Source organism: Neurospora crassa, linkage group III (assembly GCF_000182925.2).
Source record: "Neurospora crassa OR74A linkage group III, whole genome shotgun sequence".
Taxonomy (NCBI): domain Eukaryota; kingdom Fungi; phylum Ascomycota; class Sordariomycetes; order Sordariales; family Sordariaceae; genus Neurospora; species Neurospora crassa.
This window is the reverse complement of record NC_026503.1, coordinates 4120163-4140542: the sequence shown is the minus strand read 5'-3', so window position 1 is coordinate 4140542 and position 20380 is coordinate 4120163. Positions and strand designations below refer to the sequence as shown.

Genomic DNA, 20380 nt, shown 5'->3' with positions numbered 1-20380 from the left:
ACCTATCTCGCTGCAACCTTACGTATCCAGGCACCCGAAAAGAACTCAAAATAAAAAAAAGGCTCCTCGAGTTGTTCAACGGGGTAACATGACCTCGAAAGGCGGGAATAAGCTGCACCTACCCAACCACTCCTGGGTTATTGAGTGATTTCTTCAGGTCACCGACGCAGTCATCTCGATAGAGAAAAAAACCAGGACTGAAGCCTCGAAAATGGCTTTGCGCTGATTTGTATGGTCATCGAAGATGAGTGAATTCATGTTTTAATCACAGGGCGATATCGTATCGCCGGGAGATGGTTGACGGCTGTTGCGGCATGGACGGATGAAGACGGAGTGCTGTCCGGCGAGGAACGGGAACTGTGGAGAATTGCGGATGTGGCAGTGTGGAACATGGATCCTTTGACGATGTCCAGTAAGTGTGGCGGGGGCAGCGGGGCCCCTGCCTCCCATCCCCGCAACGTCTCTCGCCGAGGCTTGCTGGCGGGAGTTCGCTTCCCGTGTCTCTGTGCAACACAACCTCCCCACCCATTCTGTTTTCCGACACCGACGGCCATCCGCATCACCCATCACATCCAGCCAACTACACTTCATCTCTTCCGTGGGACAGTCCCTATTCCTGGCGGTCAACACTGGCATGCTGCCAGAGTCTTGGTGAAACCCACCGGCAGAGCAAACACAGAAGTGGAATGTATGCCCGAGAAGACCAACGTCCACCAACGTCCACCAACCTGGATCTTCCAGGTGTTGTCCCTTGGGCACCACCGGCATTTGTCCAAGTCCTCGCTGCAAACTGGCCCATCACCACCTGGCTCAGTCCTGCGATAGGACAAGACGACTTTTATGACGCCGTAGACTACACTCGGAGATTGAAAATGCGGGATGGAGCAACTGATAATCATTCGGATAGGCCGACTTGGCAATTTCCACGTCTTTGTTGATCTTTTGCCGTTGTCCTATCGTCAACGGCCTATCTCCGGGGTCCAATGTTGACTCATCAAGTCACGACTGCATTGAGCCGGCCATGATCCACCATTCCCGTTGCTGGTCGGTGTCCCTGTGAGCAAAGACCTGCATGGGGAAGGATCGCAATGGATGCCTGAAAAGACGCTCTTCTTAAGGCGACCAATCATATTTGCGAATGGCGTCCCTTTTTGGCCAATGCAACGACATGCCATTGGCCGATAATTTTCGACAGGGGGGCTAGTTCACATGGAGGTCTTCACTCCTCAGGCTTTTCTACTGGAAGCTGTGCGAGAATGAGCACTGCAACATTGGCAATACCCACTGCAAGGACCTCTCGGCGAGGACCTTTCTGTCGTTTCATAGTACACTACGTCGCTCGGCCGAGGATCCGACTTACACGCAAATGCGCTCCCGCGGCGAGGGCCAAACAACCCCAGTTGAACAAACATGTGCCAAGGGTTCTTGGCCGGTTTGTCTGTCAGAACGCTGCAGCAATCCCGGTACCTTGACTGCTTGGAAGGCCAGCTCAGAATGGTTCAACCAGGTACGTAGGACGGAGTTCGAACTAGTTGTAGGTCACTGACCTCACGGTATCTTTGAAAGAGATATAAGTCGGCCGGCCCGCCTCCGGACTGATGAATTCAGATTTCCTCTTTCTACCTACTTACTCATCAAATATCAAGATCAAGCACTATCATCAAGCTTCAAGCAAGCAAAGTGAACCATCTTTCCTTTGTTCTATTAGCTACGTTATCTGAGCACCAGGCGTGCCATAACTGTCTACCCCGGCGGGCACTCTTACCAACCAACGACACTAAGATCTACTCGTGTAGAAGCTCTTCTCATCGTCCTTGGCATCAAAAGTCAAGCATTATATACCACTATCCAACATCATCACCAACTTTCAGCAACAACATCTAGTCATGAAGCGCTCTTCTTCTAGCGCCTCTGCTCCGTCGGCATTCAACATCAGCACCACCGGGCCCGTCACAAGCCCTATTACCTCGCCCATGTCTCTTGATAGCGTAAGCCGTGCTCCCTTCCGAGTGTCTCATCTTTCCGGTACTAACACAACTCAACAGTACCACGAAATGAGGTACTCTTTCGAGTCTGAGACAACAGTGGCTCCCGTCAACAGCAGAAAGGATTCGGGGAACATCACAAACTCTGCGGACCCATCAAGGCCACTACGGACAACCAAGTCTCACAACAAGCACGTCAACGCACACAGCTACTGCGGACGACATTCGACTGAGTTCCTGTTTGGAGGCCGCTCCATTAGGAACCTCTTGAGCAACCTTAGGCATCGAAGGGACTCGCGCGAGTGATCATCCATCGCTCATGCTTCTAGAAATGGATCAAAGTAGGTGAAAGAACTCACCTGGGCCATGGGTTCGTCCGTCTGCACTGGCTGGAACAGGTTGCATTGGGGGGGACTTTATAACCAGCTCATCTCGAACAAGGGAGATTGGAGGCTTTGGGAGGAAGCACTGAAGGATATATTTCATTTACGCTTAACGATGACATGACAACCGTTTTTGTTGTATGTAATAACCCCATGTTGTTTTATTGTCTTTTTCCTTTCCGTGGGATATGATACCAAGGCGTTTTGGGGCCTAGGGAGAAAGATTTGGAGTTGAGCAATTGTATTTTGTATATTGGAGTGGTCAATACCAGTTTTGAGCTATGCTTGGGTTCAAAGGACGATTCAACGACGTTGGACTTCGGCAGCATAACTATGGACTGAAAATAAGACGAGTATCAAAAAGATTCGTCATGGCCGGTTAACACGGCAGAATGTGTACTGCGCCCAGCCCTGGGCGGTAACAATCGACGTCCGTTCTCTGCCGAGAATGATGGACGCCGAGACGTGAGCGGCGAATTGTTCAAAATGGAGGCAATGACCCTAGGTTCAACTCAATACCGTGTATTCCCTTTATTCAAGTTACCTTTCTCGCGTTGAATTTCTTTCACATGTGAATGCTCACAACCCACCGGTGACATCGGCGTTCTAAACACCAGGCCGCCGAAAGATAGTGGGTCCCGCGGAGTCAAGTACCTTACCCCACAGGAAAGGAACCGACCCCTGTCCCGACGCGCGAATCCACCTGCCGCGGTCTCGGTTCGGGTCGAAAATTGTTGTCCCCGCGTTCATTCGGAGCAGTCTCGTCCCGTCTTGTTGGGGAATCCATTATCACCTACTTACCTTGTCCGTCAATCACGTTCATAGCATCAAATCATTACCTACCTTAACATCCGTCGACATCTTCCCACGTCCGCCGAACTGATCACCGAAACAACATCGACACCACACCACACACCAAACAACACCAACAATGGCTGGCTCAGCTCTCCGCAAGGGCTACCTAGTCCTTTACAATGCCGCCTCGGCCGTCGCCTGGGCCACGATCCTCGGCCGCGTCGCGTCCGTCTACTTTGCCAAGGGCGCGCCCTTTGTACCGCTGGTCGTCGATGACTTTGCTCGTGTTACGCAGACCTTTGCTGTCATGGAGATCTTCCATGCTCTTACCGGTATGCCTTGCTTGCCCGACGCTTGCCCCCACCCGGATCCCGTCTCAGTCTCCATCTCTCATCCTTGTCCCTATCTCTGTCCCCTCCTCTACCTTTTCTCTCTACTACCTGTTTAGGGAAACAAACGCTAATCGATGTTTAACACACACACAAAAAAAAACAGGCATCGTCCCCGCCCCAATTTTCACCACCGTCATGCAAGTCGCCTCGCGCCTGATGCTCGTCTGGGGTATCTCGTACCCCTTCCCGCACCTCAACAGTTCGGCCTGGTACACCTCCATGTTGACGGCCTGGTCCACCACCGAGGTGATCCGGTACAGCTACTTTGCGCTCAAGCAGGTCGACTTCATTCCTTACTGGCTGCACTGGCTGCGGTATAGCGCCTTCCTGGTGCTGTACCCAATGGGCATCAGCTCCGAGGTGGCCATGATCTTCAAGGCGCTCGTGGGTCCGGCCGATCAGCTCGCGACTTGGTACCCTTATGCGCTGGTTGCTGTGCTGTTGTCGTATATCCCTGGCTCGGTGGTGCTGTATAGCCACATGTTGAGCCAGAGGAGGAAGCAGGTTGGTGGTGGTGCTATCAAGGAGAAAAAGGAGAAGAAGAGGCAGTGAGGGGTTACAGAGTTTTAGACTACCTAGGCTGTGGTTGTTGTAAAGAGGAGGGGTTTGGCTTGGGCTGGACTGGCGTGCGACGTATGCTCACAGCCTACCCGCCCCTGCTGTTGAAATGTCGTGGTCACGGTAAATGATTTTTACAAGCCACTTGGACTGTGGATTCTGCGGCCGAGCTAATCGGGGGAATATACATAATACTTTCAAAGAGTTTCCGTGATTTAAAGATAATGATAGACGGATTATGATGGGAAAAAAACGAAATGACTTGGGCTATTAGATGGAAGGTTACGGTTATTAGGGTGCGCTTCTATGCGCGAATGACATCACCGTTACTGCTTTCATACCAGTCGTTCCGCAACCACTTAACAATCATATCTCTAGCATCATGCGCCATCTTGGTATAGCCAGGGTTGTCCTTCAGGTCGAACATGGCTATGAATAGTGTCAGTACTCGCTTCACGTATGTATAAAGACCTCGCTCCAACAGATTGGGAGGGGTGCACTTACAGATATGTGCCGTTACTTCGTCCTTAGCCTTATCGTTGATGGCCTCCCTCCAGTCCCCAGCGGGATCCTTTTTAGGCAGGACGCAAAATGTCCGTTCATTGCCCATCACAGTCCCGACCATGCTCACTTCCTTTGACCCCGCGGCCCGTCCCAACCGGGTATAAAAGTTTCCGAAACCGACCCCAAGGTCATTGTTGAGCCGCACCATGTACGCCACACGGCGCCGCAGCTCTTCTCTTCTATAAAGCACCCCGACAAACTCGAGATGCGACGTCGCCCAGCTCACGCTTTGCGTAATCTGATCTCGATTGTAGTACGCCGCCGCTCCTCCAGCCGCTGCAGCAGCCGCTGCGCCCGCGACCATGGCGATCTTGCCCCAGTTCCCCCAGGGGCTGCCATTATTCCTCTGCTGCTCCTCCTTCTTTTCCGGCGCCGGCAGAGCGGCCATCTGTCTTTTCTGCGTTGTTGCGTTCGATTGCACCTGCGCCCCCTTCGCTCCGAGTAAACTTGTCAAGCTGCTCAGTTGCGACAGCGCCGCCGAAGCCGTCGCATAGTGACCCTCGACGCCATGAGCGAAGACGGCAGGAGCGATGCCTAGATAGGGTGTATCGAAGCCGAGGACGCCCTGGATATAGGGAAACATGAGCGAGCTGGGGCTGGGTGGTCGATGGAGAGGCGCGGAGTCGGCGGTGCGATGGTCCAGCTTCGGGTCCTCGACGGCCGGGTCGGTGCTGCCGTGGATAGGCTTGTCGGAGGAGAGCTCGATGGCGGTTTCGGCGGCGACGATGCCGCCCATGGAGTGGCCGACTAGAACGACGCGGACCGAGGGATCTATGGTGGGCGATGAGGTTCCGGCGGCAACTTCGAGGTCGATGACTTTATTCATGAGCCTGTGATAGCGAGGGCGACCCATGTTAGGGATGGTTCGGGGCTTCAAGCATGTGACAGATGAAGGAACGGATGCGGTCGATGAGCACATACCAATCTCGAAATCGCGCTACGCACTCGCCCAAGTCCCCTCGAGTCTCATATTTGGGATATACCACGACGTTGACGTTTATCTTGGGTAGGTCGGCCGCGACAAGTTGGCGGAGGTGCTCGGTGAAGGCATAGTTGTCGCCAAAGGTCGACTCACCTCCCTTTGCATGACAATGTCAGTTTGATCTTGGCTGGCGCGTCGCTTAATCTCATTGTACATACCTTGAAGCCGTGGATGAAGCAGAGAAGTAATGTCTTTTTCATCCTTCCCCATTGAGACTAAGCAAAGTGGAAGTGGTGCAAAATGGATGTAGTGTAGGGGAGGCCGAGAGAATCCAGATGCGACACCCATGTAAACTTTCAACGTTGCCCCGGCTGTTACGGTGATCCTCCATCTAGCGGCAGCGTCATGTGCAGGGGCCTGCAGGGCCAGTGTGGGGGCGGGGCCGCGCTATGGAAGGGACCTCCCAGGGGAACTCCAGTGGATGATGCATGGACACCTGGTCCGGTCTTGCCCTTGCTTGCCGCTTGGGGCCAGATCCCATCTTCCACAGGGGCCGCGGCAGCTTTGAAATGTCATCTGTTCTCCAAATCCATACTTCTACTCTATCGTCATTTGACCTTCACTCCGATGGTACGTACCTAGCATTAGACCAAAGTTGAATTGGTACTTACAGCCGATATAATAGAATACGTCCCTGAATATTAGACCGATGTTTACTGCAAAAATGGAACTGATTCTGCCAACTCACCTGTCCCCATGGCGTTACTCGAATGTACTGTAAGATGCCCAGAAGTGGACAGACGGACATCCTACGCCTACCTACCTAGGTACTTGAAGGAACAGGTCGGGTTGTCTGGGGAAGACCTTCTTCTACCTGAAATGCGGCAGTCCAGCGGCCTTTGCAATGTGACGATTGAGCTTTTCAGAGCTTGACTCCCTGAATTGTCGGAACCAAGACACCAAAACCTAAGCCAACATGATACCCGTCTTATTATGGTGGGGGTACCAAAGTACTTGAATTTCAGTGGAGATTAGGTATCCCCGTGCGGGTCCCAGGATACTCGTCAGAGGTTTACGGGTGATTCCTGCAGGTTGCATTTCAAGTTGCAGTGTCCAGCGTCTCTGAAATAACAGGACATTGCTTCGCGCCAATCATGCTGCCAGACTTGTGGTGAGTGGGAGTCCGTGCTCAACACCCAGGCTGAACCGAGACGCGCCGAGTCGGCGACGTGCTTTTTGTCTTCTGCGACAACCTACCTAACGCAGCCCCTTCATCCATCCCCATCGATCACCCTGTCTGGTTTCGGCTTCTCCGACTGCCCCAGGGTCGATATCAGAATCAATCAGCTATCCGGTATCACCATCTTTCGAATCAACAAAAAGCACAGCATATCATGACCTGAGCGTTCTTTGCCTTACGTGGAGCTGCTTGGTTCCTTCTGTTCAATCCCATCATAGACTTCTATTTTCGCCCGTCAGCGTTCTCTCACTGCGCCTGCGCTCCTCTCTTTTGCGCGCGCGATCCAGTTTTCCTCTTGTCGCGACCAGCGTCATCGATCAGTCCTGCACGACATATTTCGTCTTCGATACTCTTAGCGGCGCATCCAGCACGCTTCCTCGTCCCACCGCGCTTCGTGCCACCATGTCGAACCCCGAACAAACCTTGGGCGTAACGCCTCCTATCTCGACCACGCTACCTACCGACGCCGAGAAACGACAGACCGAGGCCCTTCTCAAAGAGCTGCGCGCGCAGGGCACCTTCGAAAGTCAGGCCGAAACTGATAAGCGATGGGCGGTGCTCGCAGATCTCCAGCGCATTACTGATGAATTCGTGAAGAGGGCCGCGCAGGAAAAGGAGCCGCACAATGCCATTTTGATTCGCGACGCTCGAGGCAGAATATTCACATATGGCAGTTTTCGCTTGGGTGTGTATGGGCCAGGATCCGATATCGATACCCTCGTCGTTGTACCCAAGTACGTCACCGTCAAGCAATACTTCGACATCTTTCCCAACCTTCTTGTCGAAATGGCTCCCCCTGGCGCCATCACCGACCTGACTCCAGTACCCGAGGCCTTCGTTCCTATCATCAAGTTCGAGTATTCGGGCATCAGCATAGATCTTATCTTCTGTTCAATCCAGAGCCTTCGTCAACTTCCTGACGACAAGGACTGGAATTTGAACAGTAACAACCTCCTGCGCGGCTTGTCCGAAAACGAGGTGCGCTCGCTCAACGGAACACGCGTAACCGACGAGATCCTTGCGCTGGTTCCCGAAGAGAAGACGTTCAAGCTGGCACTTCGTGCAATCAAGCTCTGGGCTCAGAGAAGGGCTATCTACGCCAATATCATGGGTTATCCTGGTGGTGTGGCTTGGGCTATGCTGGTCGCCAGAGTATGCCAACTCTATCCGAAGGCGACGAGTGCTGTCATCGTCAGGAAATTCTTCACTATTATGCTCAACTGGCCATGGCCGCTCCCGGTTCTTCTGAAGAATATCGAATACAACCAGTCCATTACGCGTGTAGCGGTGTGGAATCCCAAGGTAAGTCAACCCCTCATCATTGTCGCGCTGATGTCTCACCACAGACTAGATATACCCGAGTGATCGCAATCACAAGATGCCCATCATCACCCCATCATACCCTTCCATGTGCGCGACACACAATGTTGGAAGGTCTTCAATGGCGGTCATTCAACAGGAGCTGGAACGGGGGGTGCAGATTTCCGAAGAGATCATGTTGGGTAAAAGGCCTTGGAAAGATTTGTTCGAGAAACACACCTTTTTCACCAACGGCTTCAAGTTTTACCTGACGGTCATCTCATCCGGCAGGACCAAAGAGGCGCAGAATACCTGGTCGGGCTTCGTCGAGTCAAGAGTGCGTGTTCTGGTCCAGAAGCTTGAGCTGCACCCTTCCATCGCCCTTGCCCGCCCCTTCAACAAAGGTTACGACAGAGTGCACCGATGCAAGACGGATGCTCAGGTCGAAGAGATTCAAACCGGAAATCTCACATACATGGTCAAGCCGACGGATATAGCCGCGAATGGGAGCGCCAAGAACGACAGCAAGGTTGAGGTCAAGGCGGAGATCAAGACGGAGGATGGTGTTGCACGGGAGCCGACTGTGCCGGCTGTCAAGGAAGAACCGAACGACGTGGTACATCTAGGAACGGTACCTCTAAAGCCTGAGGACAACTCTGTAAAGCCTGAGGCCAACGACTACGACGAAGACAAGGTTAAGCTGGAGGATATACCGGAGAAGGAGCCGGAGCTTGAGATTTACACCACTAACCATTACATCGGCCTGCAGCTGGTAGAGGGAGCTAAGTCTCTGGATCTGTCCAGAGAAGTCGACGACTTCAAGGCAATGTGCACCTCGAACGACATCTTCAAAGCAGAGTTGATGGGATTGACTATCCAGCACGTTAGGAATTTCGATCTCCCCGACGACGTTTTCGAGCCTGGAGAGACGAAGCCTGTTAGGCCAGTCAAGAAGAAGAAGCGTATGGCCGAAGGGGAACATGCGAACGGCCCGATGGCCAAGCGACAACAGATGGCGACCGCGCCACCGACCATTAAGAGCGAACACTGATCGAAGGATGTACAGACAGATTTTGTTGGCGGTCACGGACAAATTAGTTGCTATGTGCGAGCAGTACCACGCGCGAGGTGTAGAGAAATGTATCTAAGATAGAGTTGCTAAATCTGCTAGACTAATAAATTTAGTTTTTCGGGGCACAAGTGCCCCATCAACTAAGCCAAGTTTCCATCTCGCAGTGGTCTTTGCGTCCGTGACTTTTCATCTCACTTCTTGCTCTATTATACATCATCTTAACAAATTCTTTGCTGCGTCGATTGCTTCTGCTAATGAATTGAGCTGTTAGTTCCGTTGTACTCGGGGGAAAACGCCATATGCGCCTCAGTATGTCAACGTCAAAATGCCAGCAGCCAATCAAAGCTTGCACGTTCGCCCCCGTAGATCGTCGGTCGCATGTCCTACAAATAGATACACAGTAACACCTGTCTCGAGATCCTCAACCCAACATCTCACTGAGGATTCTATCTTGTCTCAAGTACTTTGGCCGTGTAAACCCGCTCGAAGTACCTCGGGTATCACCCTCGAGGACCCCAAAAGCCACTTGCTTCTTCCATCCGCTATGCCGCGATGATGCACCAGGAATTAAAACCTGGGCGCTCGCCGCTCTTCTCTGCGCCAGTTCCTCGGAGTCTTCCTCATCTTCCCTCACCGACAGTGGCAGCGGCATCCACGCCCTCATCCTCACCACGGCGCTTCAAGCGCTTTCGCGGCCTACTACCCACAACCTCCTACCGCGCGATCCTCAGCTCCGTATGCATCATGGCCGTCCTCTTCTGGGTCCTTCACCTCCTCTTCTTCTCCCTCCTTACAGACCTCACCACTGGCAACCCATTAACAACCTCTCCTTCCCCATCACAACCTGGAGAAGAAGAAGACTCCTTCTCCTCAGTAGCCGACCTGGCCCTCCAAAAGATTCTCGGTGACGGCCGCCAAATCTTCGGCACCTTCCCTTCCTCCTTCAACAAGTCCGCAGCCTCCAAGCGTCGCGCACAATGGATGACCCCTCTCCCGGACTCCCTGCCGCTCACCCGCCTCAGAGCCATTCCGGGAACCCACGACAGCGCAACCTGGAACTTTACTACTGAGACGAGGAACTCGATCCCTTCTAATCCGAGCTACTTGCCGGCTGAATGGTTTAGGTGTCAGAAGAAGAGTATTTTGGAATCGTTGGAGGCGGGGGTGCGGTTCTTTGATTTGCGGTATGCTGCGTTGGATACAGGTACGGGTGGGAGTGGGAAAGGGGGAGGAGGACAAGGGACGAGACTGGTGTTTTGGCATAAGATGGCTTTGTTGAGTGAGGTGGCGACGGTGGAGGATGTTTTGTTTGGGTTTTATAGTTGGTTGGAGGGGAGGGGAGCGGGGGAGGTGGTGATGGTTAGTTTGCAGTATGAGGTGAGTTTCTTCTCTTTACTTTTCATTTTATTTCTTTCCTTTCTTTCTTTCGTTTACACATTTTCATGCCCTGGTTTTGGGTTTCATCTGGGGTGGGTATAACTGGTTTGGGTTATATGTAAACAAAAGGGGTCATCATCACCGTCCATTAAGTTACCGCCTCTCCCGCTCCCTTCGCTAACAGACTAACAGCACCCAACCCGCTCCCACGCCTCCAACACCCCACAAGTCCAACGCCTCCTTCATTCCCTCCTTACAACCCCGGCCGCCCGCCGCTTCATCTACCCGTCACACTCCCTCCCGCCCACTTTGGGAGACGCCCGTGGCAAGATCGTCCTCCTCAAACGCTTCGACCTGCCCGACTTGCCTCTCGATCAACAGCTGGCTGTACCGGGACTCAACTTTTCTCCTAGCCTATGGCCGGAGAACAATAGAGGCTTTGAGTTGGTTTATAACCAACTTGACTTGGGTGTGGTAGAGGGGGAAAAGAGGAATGAGACGGCGTATATAGAGGACTACTTTGAACCTAACGACCTGCCGAGTGGGATGAATGGAAGTGTAACGGAGAATGTGATGGCTAAGTGGGAGGCTGTGGAGGGCCATTTACGGGCTGCGAGCGGTCCCGGGGCAGGACTGGGTGCACGCGGGGAGGATGATGAGGATGATGGGTTGTGGATCACGTTCACCTCGGGGGAACATGTATTGAATGAACCGAACATTACGCCGGAGGTTATGGCGCTTGGTCCGGAAGAACAACGGCAAGGTGTCCCCAAGGTGACTGGCGGTGGAACGGTGAAAGGAGGAGTTAACGAAAAGTTGTTGGCGTTGCTGAGGGATGATGGGCCGGACGGGTTAAAGGGGAAGAGGTTGGGAGTTGTGGTGATGGATTTCTGGGAGATGGAAGGGGAGGGGGATTTGATTGGGGCGTTGTTGGGTTTGGATGGTTAGATACCCAGGTAGTGAAATGTCTGGTGTAAAGGCGGAAGGACCTCGGGGAGTAATCGTCTTGTCTGCTTCACGCTTGAACACGTTGTTGATTGCTGCGTCGACCGATCAATCGTCATCTCCATCATCACTTCCACTCGACCACCCCTCATGATATTCATCAGCCATCTCCGCCAGCTCGTTTCCAAGCTGTTCCCTATCCTCCAATCCAATCGACCGACCAACCGTAGTCCTCAACGACTTCAGCCTCTTATGCACTGAAGCATCCGTAGACAGACTGCTAGTGACATTGATCGCTCCTCCTCTCTTCAGTGGCTCACCACTGTCATCCCTGAAGATCTGAGGGAAGCTGTCTAGAAGAGGGAAGCGAAGGGGTGTGTGATAACTGCATGAGAGGGACTTTGTTAGCAAAAGATGACGAGAAAAAAAAAAGTAAAAAGGAAAAAAAAAAAAGAAAAGAAAAAAACACAGAAAACGTACCTTTTCATAACAGTCTCGTACGAGCTCCTCCTGCGGAACCTCTCGTCCTCCTCAGCCTCCTTGGCTTCCTGCACCTGCTCATCAATCTCATAACCTCTCGAGGTAAGCATCTGGCTGAACACCCTCGGTCTGTCATCATCGCCGCCACCACGGCGACGGACATAGTCCAACTGATCGGTGGGAGTAAAGTTAATATCGAGAAACACTCCCTCCGGGTTCTCCTTCACCATCACAGCCGCATGTCTACTCGACTTCTGGTTCAGCAACTGCCTCTGCCTGAAATCCTGCGTCCCTTCCATGACTACATCTTCCTCCTCCGTCGGCTCTGGAGCAAAGCTCATCCCCAAGCTAGCCACATTCTGCTTCCCCATCGCATTGAGCGAATCAGCCAGCGTAGCCATCGTATCCCTGTTCGCCGGATCCCTCAGCCGCGACGGAAGCGTGACGCTCTCTATCGCCGCCGCCGACAGCGCAGTATTATGCCACTGCGAGCCCGCATCCAGCACCACACTCCCCGGCAGCGTCGCAGGCACCGTAAACGGCACGACAACGCTCGCATACTTATACACCTCCGTCATTGTCCTTGCCTTATTCGCCAGTCTCAGCAGTCTCTTCTCCCTGCTCAATCCGCCAGCCCTCATCACCGACTCCTGCTCGCTGCCCCAAACGAACATGGCCGTCTTGCCGTACTCGTCTCTTATCCTCTCCAAGTATTTTGCCGCAAATCCGCCCCAGGCATCGTCCAAGCCTGTCATGACTTGAATCCCTTGCATCTGGTCGGCCTCTTCGATAAAAGGCCGCAGGTCCCGATCGAGAAGGTCATGTTCCTTGTCCAGCGACGCAAACAGATCCTCGCCCGTCGCGTAGCGCTCAAACGGCATGATGGATGAGTTGAGTTCGTACTCGTTCAGCTGAACGACGGAGCGCGGGTGGTAGAAGACCCGGTTGAAATCAGACCAGTAGCGGACGGTGTCCGTGGTGAGGGGAGGGGGCTCGAGGCCGGCGTCGAGGGATTGTTGATAGGCGGATTGTGGGATGGCGGGCTGTTTTTGGAGTACGGTTGGTCCATTCCTGTGGCGAGAAAGGAGGGGAGGTGAGTCAGGAGGTAGACGAAAGGGAGGATGGGTTTGAACGCTGGAAGGATGTCGATCGAAAATGACGGAATCTGGTGCAAGATGTCCACCAGACCGAGATTGATGCCCAACTTACCACAATGCTTGAGGCGTCTGTCCCTCCTCAAGGTCGTTATACAGCGCATTCGTCTTTGCCATGGACCCAAAGCCACCCTTCAGATCGTAAATGACGGTCCGCGGCATGTAGGTTTCGGTGCCATCCGCACCGATGCCGGGACGCCAGTGGATATCATGGTTAACGGCTGGCTCTTGATCCTCGGAATATGTAAAATATGATTCCTCGAGAAGTGTCAGCTGTTTCCCCGGTTTCAAGTGAAATCAATGAACATGCTTACCTGGGCATTCCAGAAATGCGTGGCTAGATAATTGCTCTGCTGCCCGAGCTGGAGCGTGATGATTTCATGCATTATGTCGCTGTATCAGAGAACACAGAATGTCTACATGAAATGTGCGTCTTTGTGAAACCCTTGTCTAACTTTGATGTTTTTTCGGACAAACAATGGGCTCCAAGTTGGTTGTTAAGTCCAGCTCTCAAAGTTATTTGCAAGAGCAAAAACGGACATATGACGATTGTGTCGATTGCCTGTGAGGAGCAAAAGTGCGATACGTCGGTACTGCGTAATGTAACCCTAACCCTGTTCCTTGTTGTGCTCATCTCAGGGGCCGACATCACCACCAACACAGTTCTAAGTGTAATCTACATGATTCTGATTTGACTGTTCTAGAAATGAAGTCTCCAACGAGCTCGTAAAATTGAACGGTACTGCAAATATCGCGATACAGGCATCAATGTAAATAACTTTTAATCTATACAGTTTCAGACGCAACAGCTCAGACAGGTGGTCCCGTCGGAAATATGTCTTGATAGCCCTTGATAAGAGGCGAAAAGAAAAGGACAAGAAGACAGTACTGCTGTGAGGGCTGCGAGAATAACTTAAATGTTTCATACAGGATACTTGAAGAGAATTGTAGAGACGTCATACAAAAGAAAACATAAAAAAGAACCCGTTCGTTTCATTGCCCCCTCGTCTAAATCCTCCTTTAAAAATCCGTCTAAAAACCCCCATTTTCTATGACCAAAACAGCCCGAGACTCCAGAAGAAGAAAAGGCAAAGAAGTCCCCAGGTCCGCACTCGCTATACAAGAGACACGCTAAACATGCCAAAAGAGCGTGCAAGAAGGAGAGATTGGATTTCAAGTCATGCCATAGATGGACAGGTCGTTTACTCGCGAGAAACGTCGCGGCCGAAGAGCTTGGACTTGACCCAGTCGTTAATGACAAGGAGACGGTTGCGAGCTGGCAGGAAATGTTAGTCATACCGCTTCTTGAACAAATAATTACATTCCTGGGGAAAACTTACTGCTGAAGCACATGGAAAGGTAAGCACTCCTCCAGAAGAGGAAGGTAAGGCTGCCACCAGAGGCAAGGTTTCCGTTGAACCAGCTCACATCAGCGACGGCCTTCTCGCTTCCAATGTAGGCAAGAGAACCCTGGTGAGAGTAGTGGAAGGGCTTGATGTCCTTGATGCGGCGGAGCTGACGCTCATGCTCCTCAATCTCCTTGGAGATCTCGGCAGCGTTGCCGGGCGCAAGGTTAAGGGAACCGCTGAGCTCGCGGACGCGCTGCTCAAGGACCTCGGTGCGAGCCATGTTGTTGAAGAGACCAGCCAGGAAGTTACCCTCCTGAGAGGCGACCTGGGCGGTAGGGGCGTATCCAGCGACGGCGCAGTCACCGACAGCCCAAATGTCGCGGGTACCCTGAACAACGAGGTACTCGTTCACGGCAAGACCGCGGCGAGAGTCCTTCTGGGCAGGAATGCGCTCCATGAGGTCCTTGACGACGGGGCGCACGGCGTTGCCAGTGGCCCAGACGAGGAGACCGTAGGGGAGAGTAATCTTCTCACGGGTACCATCGGGTTTGCTGATCTCGGCCTCGACGGTCTTTTCGGTGACCCTCTTGACCATGGTCTTGGTCATGATGTCAATCTTCTCCTCCTTGAAGGTGCTCTCGGTGTACTCGATCAGCTGCTTGGAGAAGCTGGGAAGGACGTTGGGAAGAGCCTCGATGAGGGTAACGCGGAAGCGGTCAGCAATATCGGGAATCAGCTTCTTGATGTCCTCCTCGAAGAAATCCTGGAGCTCGCCAGCGAACTCGACACCAGTGGGGCCACCACCAACGACAACCATGTGCAGAAGACGGTCAATCTCCTCCTGGGACTGACCCTTGAAAGCGGCAGTTTCGACGCAGTCCATGATCTTCTTGCGAATGCGCTGGGCATCACCAATCTCCTTGAGGAAGCAGGTGTGCTCACGGACACCGGGGATACCGAAAGTGGCGTTTTCAGCACCGACACCAACCACCAGCATGTCGTAGGGGATCTCGGTCTCAACGACGTCGCCACGGATCTCGGAGGTATCGAGGACGCGGACGACCTTGCGCTCGGGATCCACGGAGCTGGCCTCAGCCTCGTAGAACTTGACGTTGGCCTTCTTGTGGCGCAGAATGGTGCGGATGGGCTCCATGATGGAACGGTGCTCGATCAGACCGGTGGTGCAGGACGGGAGCAGGGGAGTGAAGAGGAAGTAGTTGCGGGGCGAGATGACGATGACATTGTAGTGCTCAGTGTCGAGCTTCTTGAGAAGAGAAACGGAGCCCCAGCCAGTGCCTGAGCGATGTCAGTCAGTTTGAGCTCGTAGATAAAGAGAAAGCGCATGGCGCAAAGCTGCGCGTATAGCTATCTCGTATGCGCAAGGGTTAAAACTCACCAAGAACAACGAGAGTCTTCTTGGACGGGTCAGGCTCGACCTGAGGACCAGGGTTTCTCTCTTCGTAGACACCCCAACCGACATAGGCGATACCGGCGAGGGAGACGAAGAGAGGTGCCCTCCAGAGCCACCTCAACTTCCGGAACCGACGACGTTCCTTGGGGGGCTCAGGAAGAGGAGTAGTCTCTGTGTGGGCGCGACGAATCTGCTGAGTGACAGCAACCTGCCTGGACTCGGAGATGAGAGCGCGACGAGGCGCAGAGCTGAGTAGCCTAGAAACGGCCTGGGTCTGGAGACGGGCAACGCCCATGGAGGGGGCCGAAAGCCGTCCCAGAGCTCTGGATGTGGACGCCATGGTTGGTCGTTCGTCGTTTTTTTTTTTTTTTTTTTCGAATTGACGAGCGCGACGACGCGATATGGGACTGGCGACCTAGATGGCCTCGAGAGGGGAGGGGAAGAACACGGAGGGAGGGTGGGGGTAAGAAATTAGGTGTGCTTAGGTGAGGAAGAAGGAGAGAAAGAAAGCAAAATGGAAGGATTCTGAAGGGGAGGCGGGGGATAAGAAAAGCTGAAGCTTTAGCAGAAGGCTGTGGCTGCGTGATAAGCGACTCAGCTAGGATTGGTTGCTTGGCCTTGTAATAGGAATTGGAGTTGGGAGGAATGACTGTTTTTAGCCTCTCTATTAAACTGGTGGCCGCCCTTATTCTTTTTTTTTTTTTTTTTCTTCGTTCAATCTTGCAACCTTGCTTGGGCTAAAAATGCGCGGATCCGTTTGGAGCTACACCGAATCTAGAAACACCCCCAAAAACTAGACCAGACCTAGCGCTGGTTAAAACAAATTCCGTGTCTCGATTCGTCCCGTCCCGCCTCTTCGTCCTGGTTCTTAGTCATCCTATCCTCCTCCTCCTTTCTCTAACGGCGCCGTCCATGCCGTCCACCCGTCAGCATGGGAAGTTGCTGTACACTTGAAAGGCTCCGAGTCTGACTGATCCTAGGTCGGGGCGCTGTCTTGTCTTTGCAAAGGCTTCGGGAACGATCCATGTGGAAGGAACCCGCCCGAGTGGGACCTCTAGACCTGGCATCGGGCCTTAAACCCTCTGCAAGGAGTGCCCTATTCCCTATCAAGTTGGCGGGTTTTGTGGGTTTTTGGGATGAACAACCATCGATCCCCCCCATTGATACAAAACAGGCTCACGTCATACAAATATGCGATTGGCCCGGCAGTTGACACAGACTCTCTTTGCCTCTTGTCTCTCAGGCACGCCAGGGTTGAATGTGTGTCAAAGAGGAGAGCCAGACCTTTGGACCCTGGGAAACGGCGAGACGCGATGGAGCGCATGGGAACAGAGCCAGCGAGAAAGACGGAGGAAACCAGTTCATATCAACCGGCCAGCACTGGGGAACAGGGGTAGTCGCTGCGGCTCTGGCAGAGTGGCACTCGATGGCATTCATCCCATCTGGTCGGTGCGAACTGGTCCCTGCGTTTTGACCACTTGTCAACTACATACACTAAACATGTCAAAACAGAATGCAGAGAGTGGCGTGAAGGCACATGTCAAAGCGACAGGAGCCTCGAGCGCTGCCAGGATATGTCACATGCACGGCCGTCTCAGCATTCGAGTCGGTGGTTTCGGTCTAGGTAGCCCGAGTCGTGCACTCGTGACTTTCCACTTCGGAACGTTCCAGCAGGGCTCCGAACATCGCAACCGAGGAGAGATGCCAAGTGCTGGACACTTTCCTTCGACAGCCGGTAGGTACCCGGCCGGTGGTCGGGGTGCCAAGAAGGAAGAAGTTGGTGCCCGGTCCGGCCTCAGCCCCTGCACGGACCTAGCACGCACGACACGACGACGACAATTGCTCTCCAATATGGTCTGTGTCGACAATATTTTGCTGCCAATTCCGCACTTCCTTCCGCCCGGCATACGTAGAGGTATGTAATAGTACATCAATGGATGGGTGGCATCTTGCATCCCAAGATGTCGTACGGTGTACCCAGTGGTGAGGAATGCAGATACAGTTGCAGTTGCAGTCGGTTGCAGGGAACTTGAATTTAACACTAAAATAGCCGGAGGGGCTAGGGCTCCTCCCTCTGTGGACTCTTGACGGCTCCACCTGGCTCAACGCCGAAGTTCTGCAAAACACTGCTGTAACCTCGACGGCAGAGACGGAACTCGAATGGGATCTCGGGATTGACAGTCGATGGATCTCGGCATCTCTGTGGTCTGATAGTAAGGTTGACATTCCGAAGTTGCCTGGCACCCTTTCTTTCTTTCTTTCTTGAAGAAGCAACTGAATGCTCTGGTCTGGTCATGATGATGATGACGAATCTACATGTTATACGCTACTCTACGAAAGGGAAGGTACCTTGACTGGTGGATGCCTTCCTGCCTTACCCGATCGAGACTCGAAAGTTGCAAATGCCTCGAGTCATGAACTCTGGGGAAGGTGTGTCTGATCGCCCTTTGCCCTTGTTCCTTCCATTCACAAGCTCCATCGTGAACAACCCTACCAGGCTCAGCTCTTTGTACGTAGGTACCTCTACCATGGAGCAGTGCCGGAGTCTCGGAGGCTGAGATGGAACGATATCTGCCAGGGCATTGCAACCTGCCGACTTCAAACAACTTGAACTTTCCACGACATCGGTCGCACACTTGGCAAGACCCTGCCGAGCCAGCATATTTCTAAACTTAAACGGCAACGACGTAAGGCGGCACAGCTCACACACTAGTATCCTACTATCCAAGTAGCATCCCGTCTGACCCGGTCTCGCCCGTTCCAACTCCGACCAATCCACCTTTAAGCTGACCCTCCCTCCAATCTCAAAAAAAAAAAAAAAAAAAAAAAAAAAAAAAAAAAAAAAAAACAATTGGACTCTATCCGGATCTCGGCTGGGATACAGCTCTGTCAAACATACGTAAACGACGTCCCAAAGCTTGCCCCCCCGCTGCTAGCAAGAGAGGGCCATCTTTCATGTATACACGTGAGGAGATACGACCTTTCTCACATATATAAACACAGCGGTACACTCGAGGACATGAGAGGGGTCGAGCACCCATTATCCCGACAGCTTGCTACCACGAGGCTTTCTGGTTGATAGGGGTGAGGCGGCTCAAGGCCGGGAGAGTTTACTGCTGTCATGCGCCGGTACGAGGTTGACGGACTCGAAGAGGAGTCGGGTTCGATTGTTGCTTTGTGCTAAGTACTAAGAGCACCGCCGTCCTACTTGAGCTGACACTTCTCGCCCACCACCTTCTCTTTCTCTTCTCTCTTGCTGCTATTTTTGCTGCTATAGCCAAGCTGGCATGCTACTTCATTTGCTCTCATCTACATCATCTCTATTAGATTGTTACCACCAATTCAGGCGTTCGAGCGACGGAGAAATTCAGCAAAGCAAAACACGCTGTGGTTTCAATCAGCCCCCATCTTCCGCTCCTGCCTCCTGCCCCCCACTCCGCCACAACCATCACCTCCTCGCCGAAAACACCACGCTCAACGATATCGACCGGCTAAGTGATTTATGAAGCACTACGGGCACCACCACCATCGTAGGGCGGAGGTGGTAGTTCGTGTTGTGATCTCGTAATTGGCAGTGTCTTCGAGAGTCCTTGTTCGTTGTTGTCCGCTCTCGATACCCAGCAAATGATATAGCCGAGTACATCGATAGGCCATACTCCGCGAAACACAATAGATGTTAGGCAGATGGCGGTGATGTGAGTTCTTTGTGTATTCTCTGGGACGTTGGTGAAAGCATTGATATTTCCGTTGCACCGAACCCAAACTTTCGTCGATCGGTGCCAAAACCATAAGTAACCGATAAAAACCCAACTAATAATAGCTGGAACTAAAGTTTGGGTTTGGAGATTGGCGTTACTAGCCTCAAGGGCTATCGGCACAGTATCGTTCATCCTACAATATTTATTAGTATGTTAGCAAGGAGTTGGAGAGACGGGAAAGTAGAGAGCAGAAAAGTGAGCATGAAACATACTTTGAGAAGTGCCTTCGAGGAAGTCAGGTCTGATGGTCTAATTGTTGGACGGTCTGACGGTTTGAGCATACTTGATAGAGATTTTTGTATAATATAATTATCAAAGTTTGGTTAAATGTTGGGAGAAGAGTTTGAGCGGGGGGATACAGTAGTTCAAGTACCTGCTAGGAGGGCCCGGGTCGGGTTTCCTATCTATTTACTTTCATCCTTGTGACCGGTCATTCTTTCTGCACGAGTGAAGCTCACTTCTGCAACTGCGTATGCAGGTTCGGAGGCCCGAGGTTACGGTTGCTGAGTTTGATGTCTACCGCAAAGACTCGGGGCATAGCTTTTCAACTTCCATGGAAACAAGCATAATCCGACATACGAATGCCCGATTCCATATATTTTATGCCTTCAGAACAGGGTTGGGGAGCACCTGTCGCAGGTGTTTCGATTGTGATAGGTTTTCTGGTCTTGATTCATCCATCCCCGACATCAGAGA

At 52.6% G+C, this 20380-nt stretch overlaps 9 protein-coding genes across 10 annotated transcripts; 5 read left to right on the top strand and 4 right to left on the bottom strand.

Annotated features, from left to right (window-relative positions):
• Positions 1 to 261: 261 nt before the first annotated feature.
• Positions 262 to 782, bottom strand: NCU08987 (hypothetical protein; the record flags this gene model as incomplete). Its single annotated transcript, XM_953922.2, has 1 exon — positions 262 to 782. The coding sequence occupies exon 1, from the start codon at positions 766 to 768 to the stop codon at positions 262 to 264; it is 507 nt and encodes a 168-aa protein (XP_959015.1). The 5' UTR covers positions 769 to 782.
• A 365-nt stretch (positions 783 to 1147) lies between these two features.
• NCU08986 lies at positions 1148 to 2723 on the top strand. Of its 2 annotated transcripts, none has more exons than XM_011395668.1 (3): positions 1148 to 1507; positions 1797 to 1988; positions 2046 to 2723. In XM_011395668.1, exons 1-3 carry the CDS (start codon positions 1367 to 1369, stop codon positions 2289 to 2291), a joined length of 579 nt encoding a protein of 192 aa, XP_011393970.1. In that variant the 5' UTR covers positions 1148 to 1366; the 3' UTR covers positions 2292 to 2723. The 2 variants fall into 2 exon arrangements, with proteins under 2 accessions (XP_011393970.1, XP_011393971.1); XM_011395669.1 differs by having other exon boundaries at positions 1299 to 1507; positions 1567 to 1988.
• Positions 2724 to 2958: 235 nt separating this feature from the next.
• NCU08985 (protein tyrosine phosphatase) lies at positions 2959 to 4503 on the top strand. Its single transcript, XM_953920.2, has 2 exons — positions 2959 to 3495; positions 3659 to 4503. Exons 1-2 carry the CDS (start codon positions 3300 to 3302, stop codon positions 4105 to 4107), a joined length of 645 nt encoding a protein of 214 aa, XP_959013.1. The 5' UTR covers positions 2959 to 3299; the 3' UTR covers positions 4108 to 4503.
• NCU08984 (hypothetical protein) lies at positions 4275 to 5970 on the bottom strand. The gene is made up of 4 exons (XM_953919.2): positions 5818 to 5970; positions 5599 to 5756; positions 4618 to 5507; positions 4275 to 4542 (listed from the first exon to the last, which is right to left on the bottom strand). Exons 1-4 carry the CDS (start codon positions 5857 to 5859, stop codon positions 4418 to 4420), a joined length of 1215 nt encoding a protein of 404 aa, XP_959012.2. The 5' UTR covers positions 5860 to 5970; the 3' UTR covers positions 4275 to 4417.
• A 711-nt stretch (positions 5971 to 6681) lies between these two features.
• Positions 6682 to 9412, top strand: un-17 (unknown-17). The gene is made up of 2 exons (XM_953918.3): positions 6682 to 8141; positions 8191 to 9412. Exons 1-2 carry the CDS (start codon positions 7242 to 7244, stop codon positions 9187 to 9189), a joined length of 1899 nt encoding a protein of 632 aa, XP_959011.2. The 5' UTR covers positions 6682 to 7241; the 3' UTR covers positions 9190 to 9412.
• Positions 9413 to 9438: 26 nt separating this feature from the next.
• On the top strand, positions 9439 to 11642 carry NCU08982 (hypothetical protein). Its single transcript, XM_953917.3, has 2 exons — positions 9439 to 10587; positions 10780 to 11642. Exons 1-2 carry the CDS (start codon positions 9763 to 9765, stop codon positions 11533 to 11535), a joined length of 1581 nt encoding a protein of 526 aa, XP_959010.3. The 5' UTR covers positions 9439 to 9762; the 3' UTR covers positions 11536 to 11642.
• Positions 11026 to 13725, bottom strand: NCU08981 (dml-1). The gene is made up of 4 exons (XM_953916.3): positions 13481 to 13725; positions 13222 to 13424; positions 12013 to 13083; positions 11026 to 11917 (listed from the first exon to the last, which is right to left on the bottom strand). Exons 1-4 carry the CDS (start codon positions 13550 to 13552, stop codon positions 11641 to 11643), a joined length of 1623 nt encoding a protein of 540 aa, XP_959009.2. The 5' UTR covers positions 13553 to 13725; the 3' UTR covers positions 11026 to 11640.
• Positions 13726 to 13845: 120 nt separating this feature from the next.
• nde-2 (NAD(P)H dehydrogenase (external)-2) lies at positions 13846 to 16641 on the bottom strand. Its single transcript, XM_953915.2, has 3 exons — positions 15912 to 16641; positions 14507 to 15811; positions 13846 to 14442 (listed from the first exon to the last, which is right to left on the bottom strand). The coding sequence occupies exons 1-3, from the start codon at positions 16264 to 16266 to the stop codon at positions 14369 to 14371; spliced, it is 1734 nt and encodes a 577-aa protein (XP_959008.1). The 5' UTR covers positions 16267 to 16641; the 3' UTR covers positions 13846 to 14368.
• A 543-nt stretch (positions 16642 to 17184) lies between these two features.
• NCU08979 (hypothetical protein) lies at positions 17185 to 18014 on the top strand (the record flags this gene model as incomplete). The annotated part of the gene is made up of 3 exons (XM_953914.1): positions 17185 to 17385; positions 17439 to 17841; positions 17977 to 18014. The coding sequence occupies 3 exons, from the start codon at positions 17185 to 17187 to the stop codon at positions 18012 to 18014; spliced, it is 642 nt and encodes a 213-aa protein (XP_959007.1).
• Between the last annotated feature and the right edge of the window lie 2366 nt (positions 18015 to 20380).

Excerpts from the sequence above, each read along its gene's own strand:
- NCU08986 (XM_011395668.1), top strand. The coding sequence starts at position 1,367 with ATGCGCTCCCGCGGCGAGGGCCAAACAACCCCAGTTGAACAAACATGT. Across the intron at positions 1,508-1,796 it reads GCTCAGAATGGTTCAACCAG|AAGCTCTTCTCATCGTCCTT; the intron begins GTACGTAGGACG and ends CTACTCGTGTAG. Across the intron at positions 1,989-2,045 it reads CGCCCATGTCTCTTGATAGC|TACCACGAAATGAGGTACTC; the intron begins GTAAGCCGTGCT and ends ACAACTCAACAG.
- NCU08985 (XM_953920.2), top strand. The coding sequence starts at position 3,300 with ATGGCTGGCTCAGCTCTCCGCAAGGGCTACCTAGTCCTTTACAATGCC. Across the intron at positions 3,496-3,658 it reads GATCTTCCATGCTCTTACCG|GCATCGTCCCCGCCCCAATT; the intron begins GTATGCCTTGCT and ends AAAAAAAAACAG.
- NCU08984 (XM_953919.2), bottom strand. The coding sequence starts at position 5,859 with ATGAAAAAGACATTACTTCTCTGCTTCATCCACGGCTTCAAG. Across the intron at positions 5,508-5,598 it reads GTAGCGCGATTTCGAGATTG|GCTCATGAATAAAGTCATCG; the intron begins GTATGTGCTCAT and ends TCGCTATCACAG. Across the intron at positions 4,543-4,617 it reads CGAAGTAACGGCACATATCT|CCATGTTCGACCTGAAGGAC; the intron begins GTAAGTGCACCC and ends CACTATTCATAG.
- un-17 (XM_953918.3), top strand. The coding sequence starts at position 7,242 with ATGTCGAACCCCGAACAAACCTTGGGCGTAACGCCTCCTATCTCGACC. Across the intron at positions 8,142-8,190 it reads TAGCGGTGTGGAATCCCAAG|ATATACCCGAGTGATCGCAA; the intron begins GTAAGTCAACCC and ends ACCACAGACTAG.
- NCU08982 (XM_953917.3), top strand. The coding sequence starts at position 9,763 with ATGATGCACCAGGAATTAAAACCTGGGCGCTCGCCGCTCTTCTCTGCG. Across the intron at positions 10,588-10,779 it reads TGGTTAGTTTGCAGTATGAG|CACCCAACCCGCTCCCACGC; the intron begins GTGAGTTTCTTC and ends ACAGACTAACAG.
- NCU08981 (XM_953916.3), bottom strand. The coding sequence starts at position 13,552 with ATGCATGAAATCATCACGCTCCAGCTCGGGCAGCAGAGCAATTATCTA. Across the intron at positions 13,425-13,480 it reads CGCATTTCTGGAATGCCCAG|GAATCATATTTTACATATTC; the intron begins GTAAGCATGTTC and ends ACACTTCTCGAG. Across the intron at positions 13,084-13,221 it reads CAGACGCCTCAAGCATTGTG|GAATGGACCAACCGTACTCC; the intron begins GTAAGTTGGGCA and ends TTCTCGCCACAG.
- nde-2 (XM_953915.2), bottom strand. The coding sequence starts at position 16,266 with ATGGCGTCCACATCCAGAGCTCTGGGACGGCTTTCGGCCCCCTCCATG. Across the intron at positions 15,812-15,911 it reads GAAGACTCTCGTTGTTCTTG|GCACTGGCTGGGGCTCCGTT; the intron begins GTGAGTTTTAAC and ends GACATCGCTCAG. Across the intron at positions 14,443-14,506 it reads CCTTTCCATGTGCTTCAGCA|CTCGCAACCGTCTCCTTGTC; the intron begins GTAAGTTTTCCC and ends ATTTCCTGCCAG.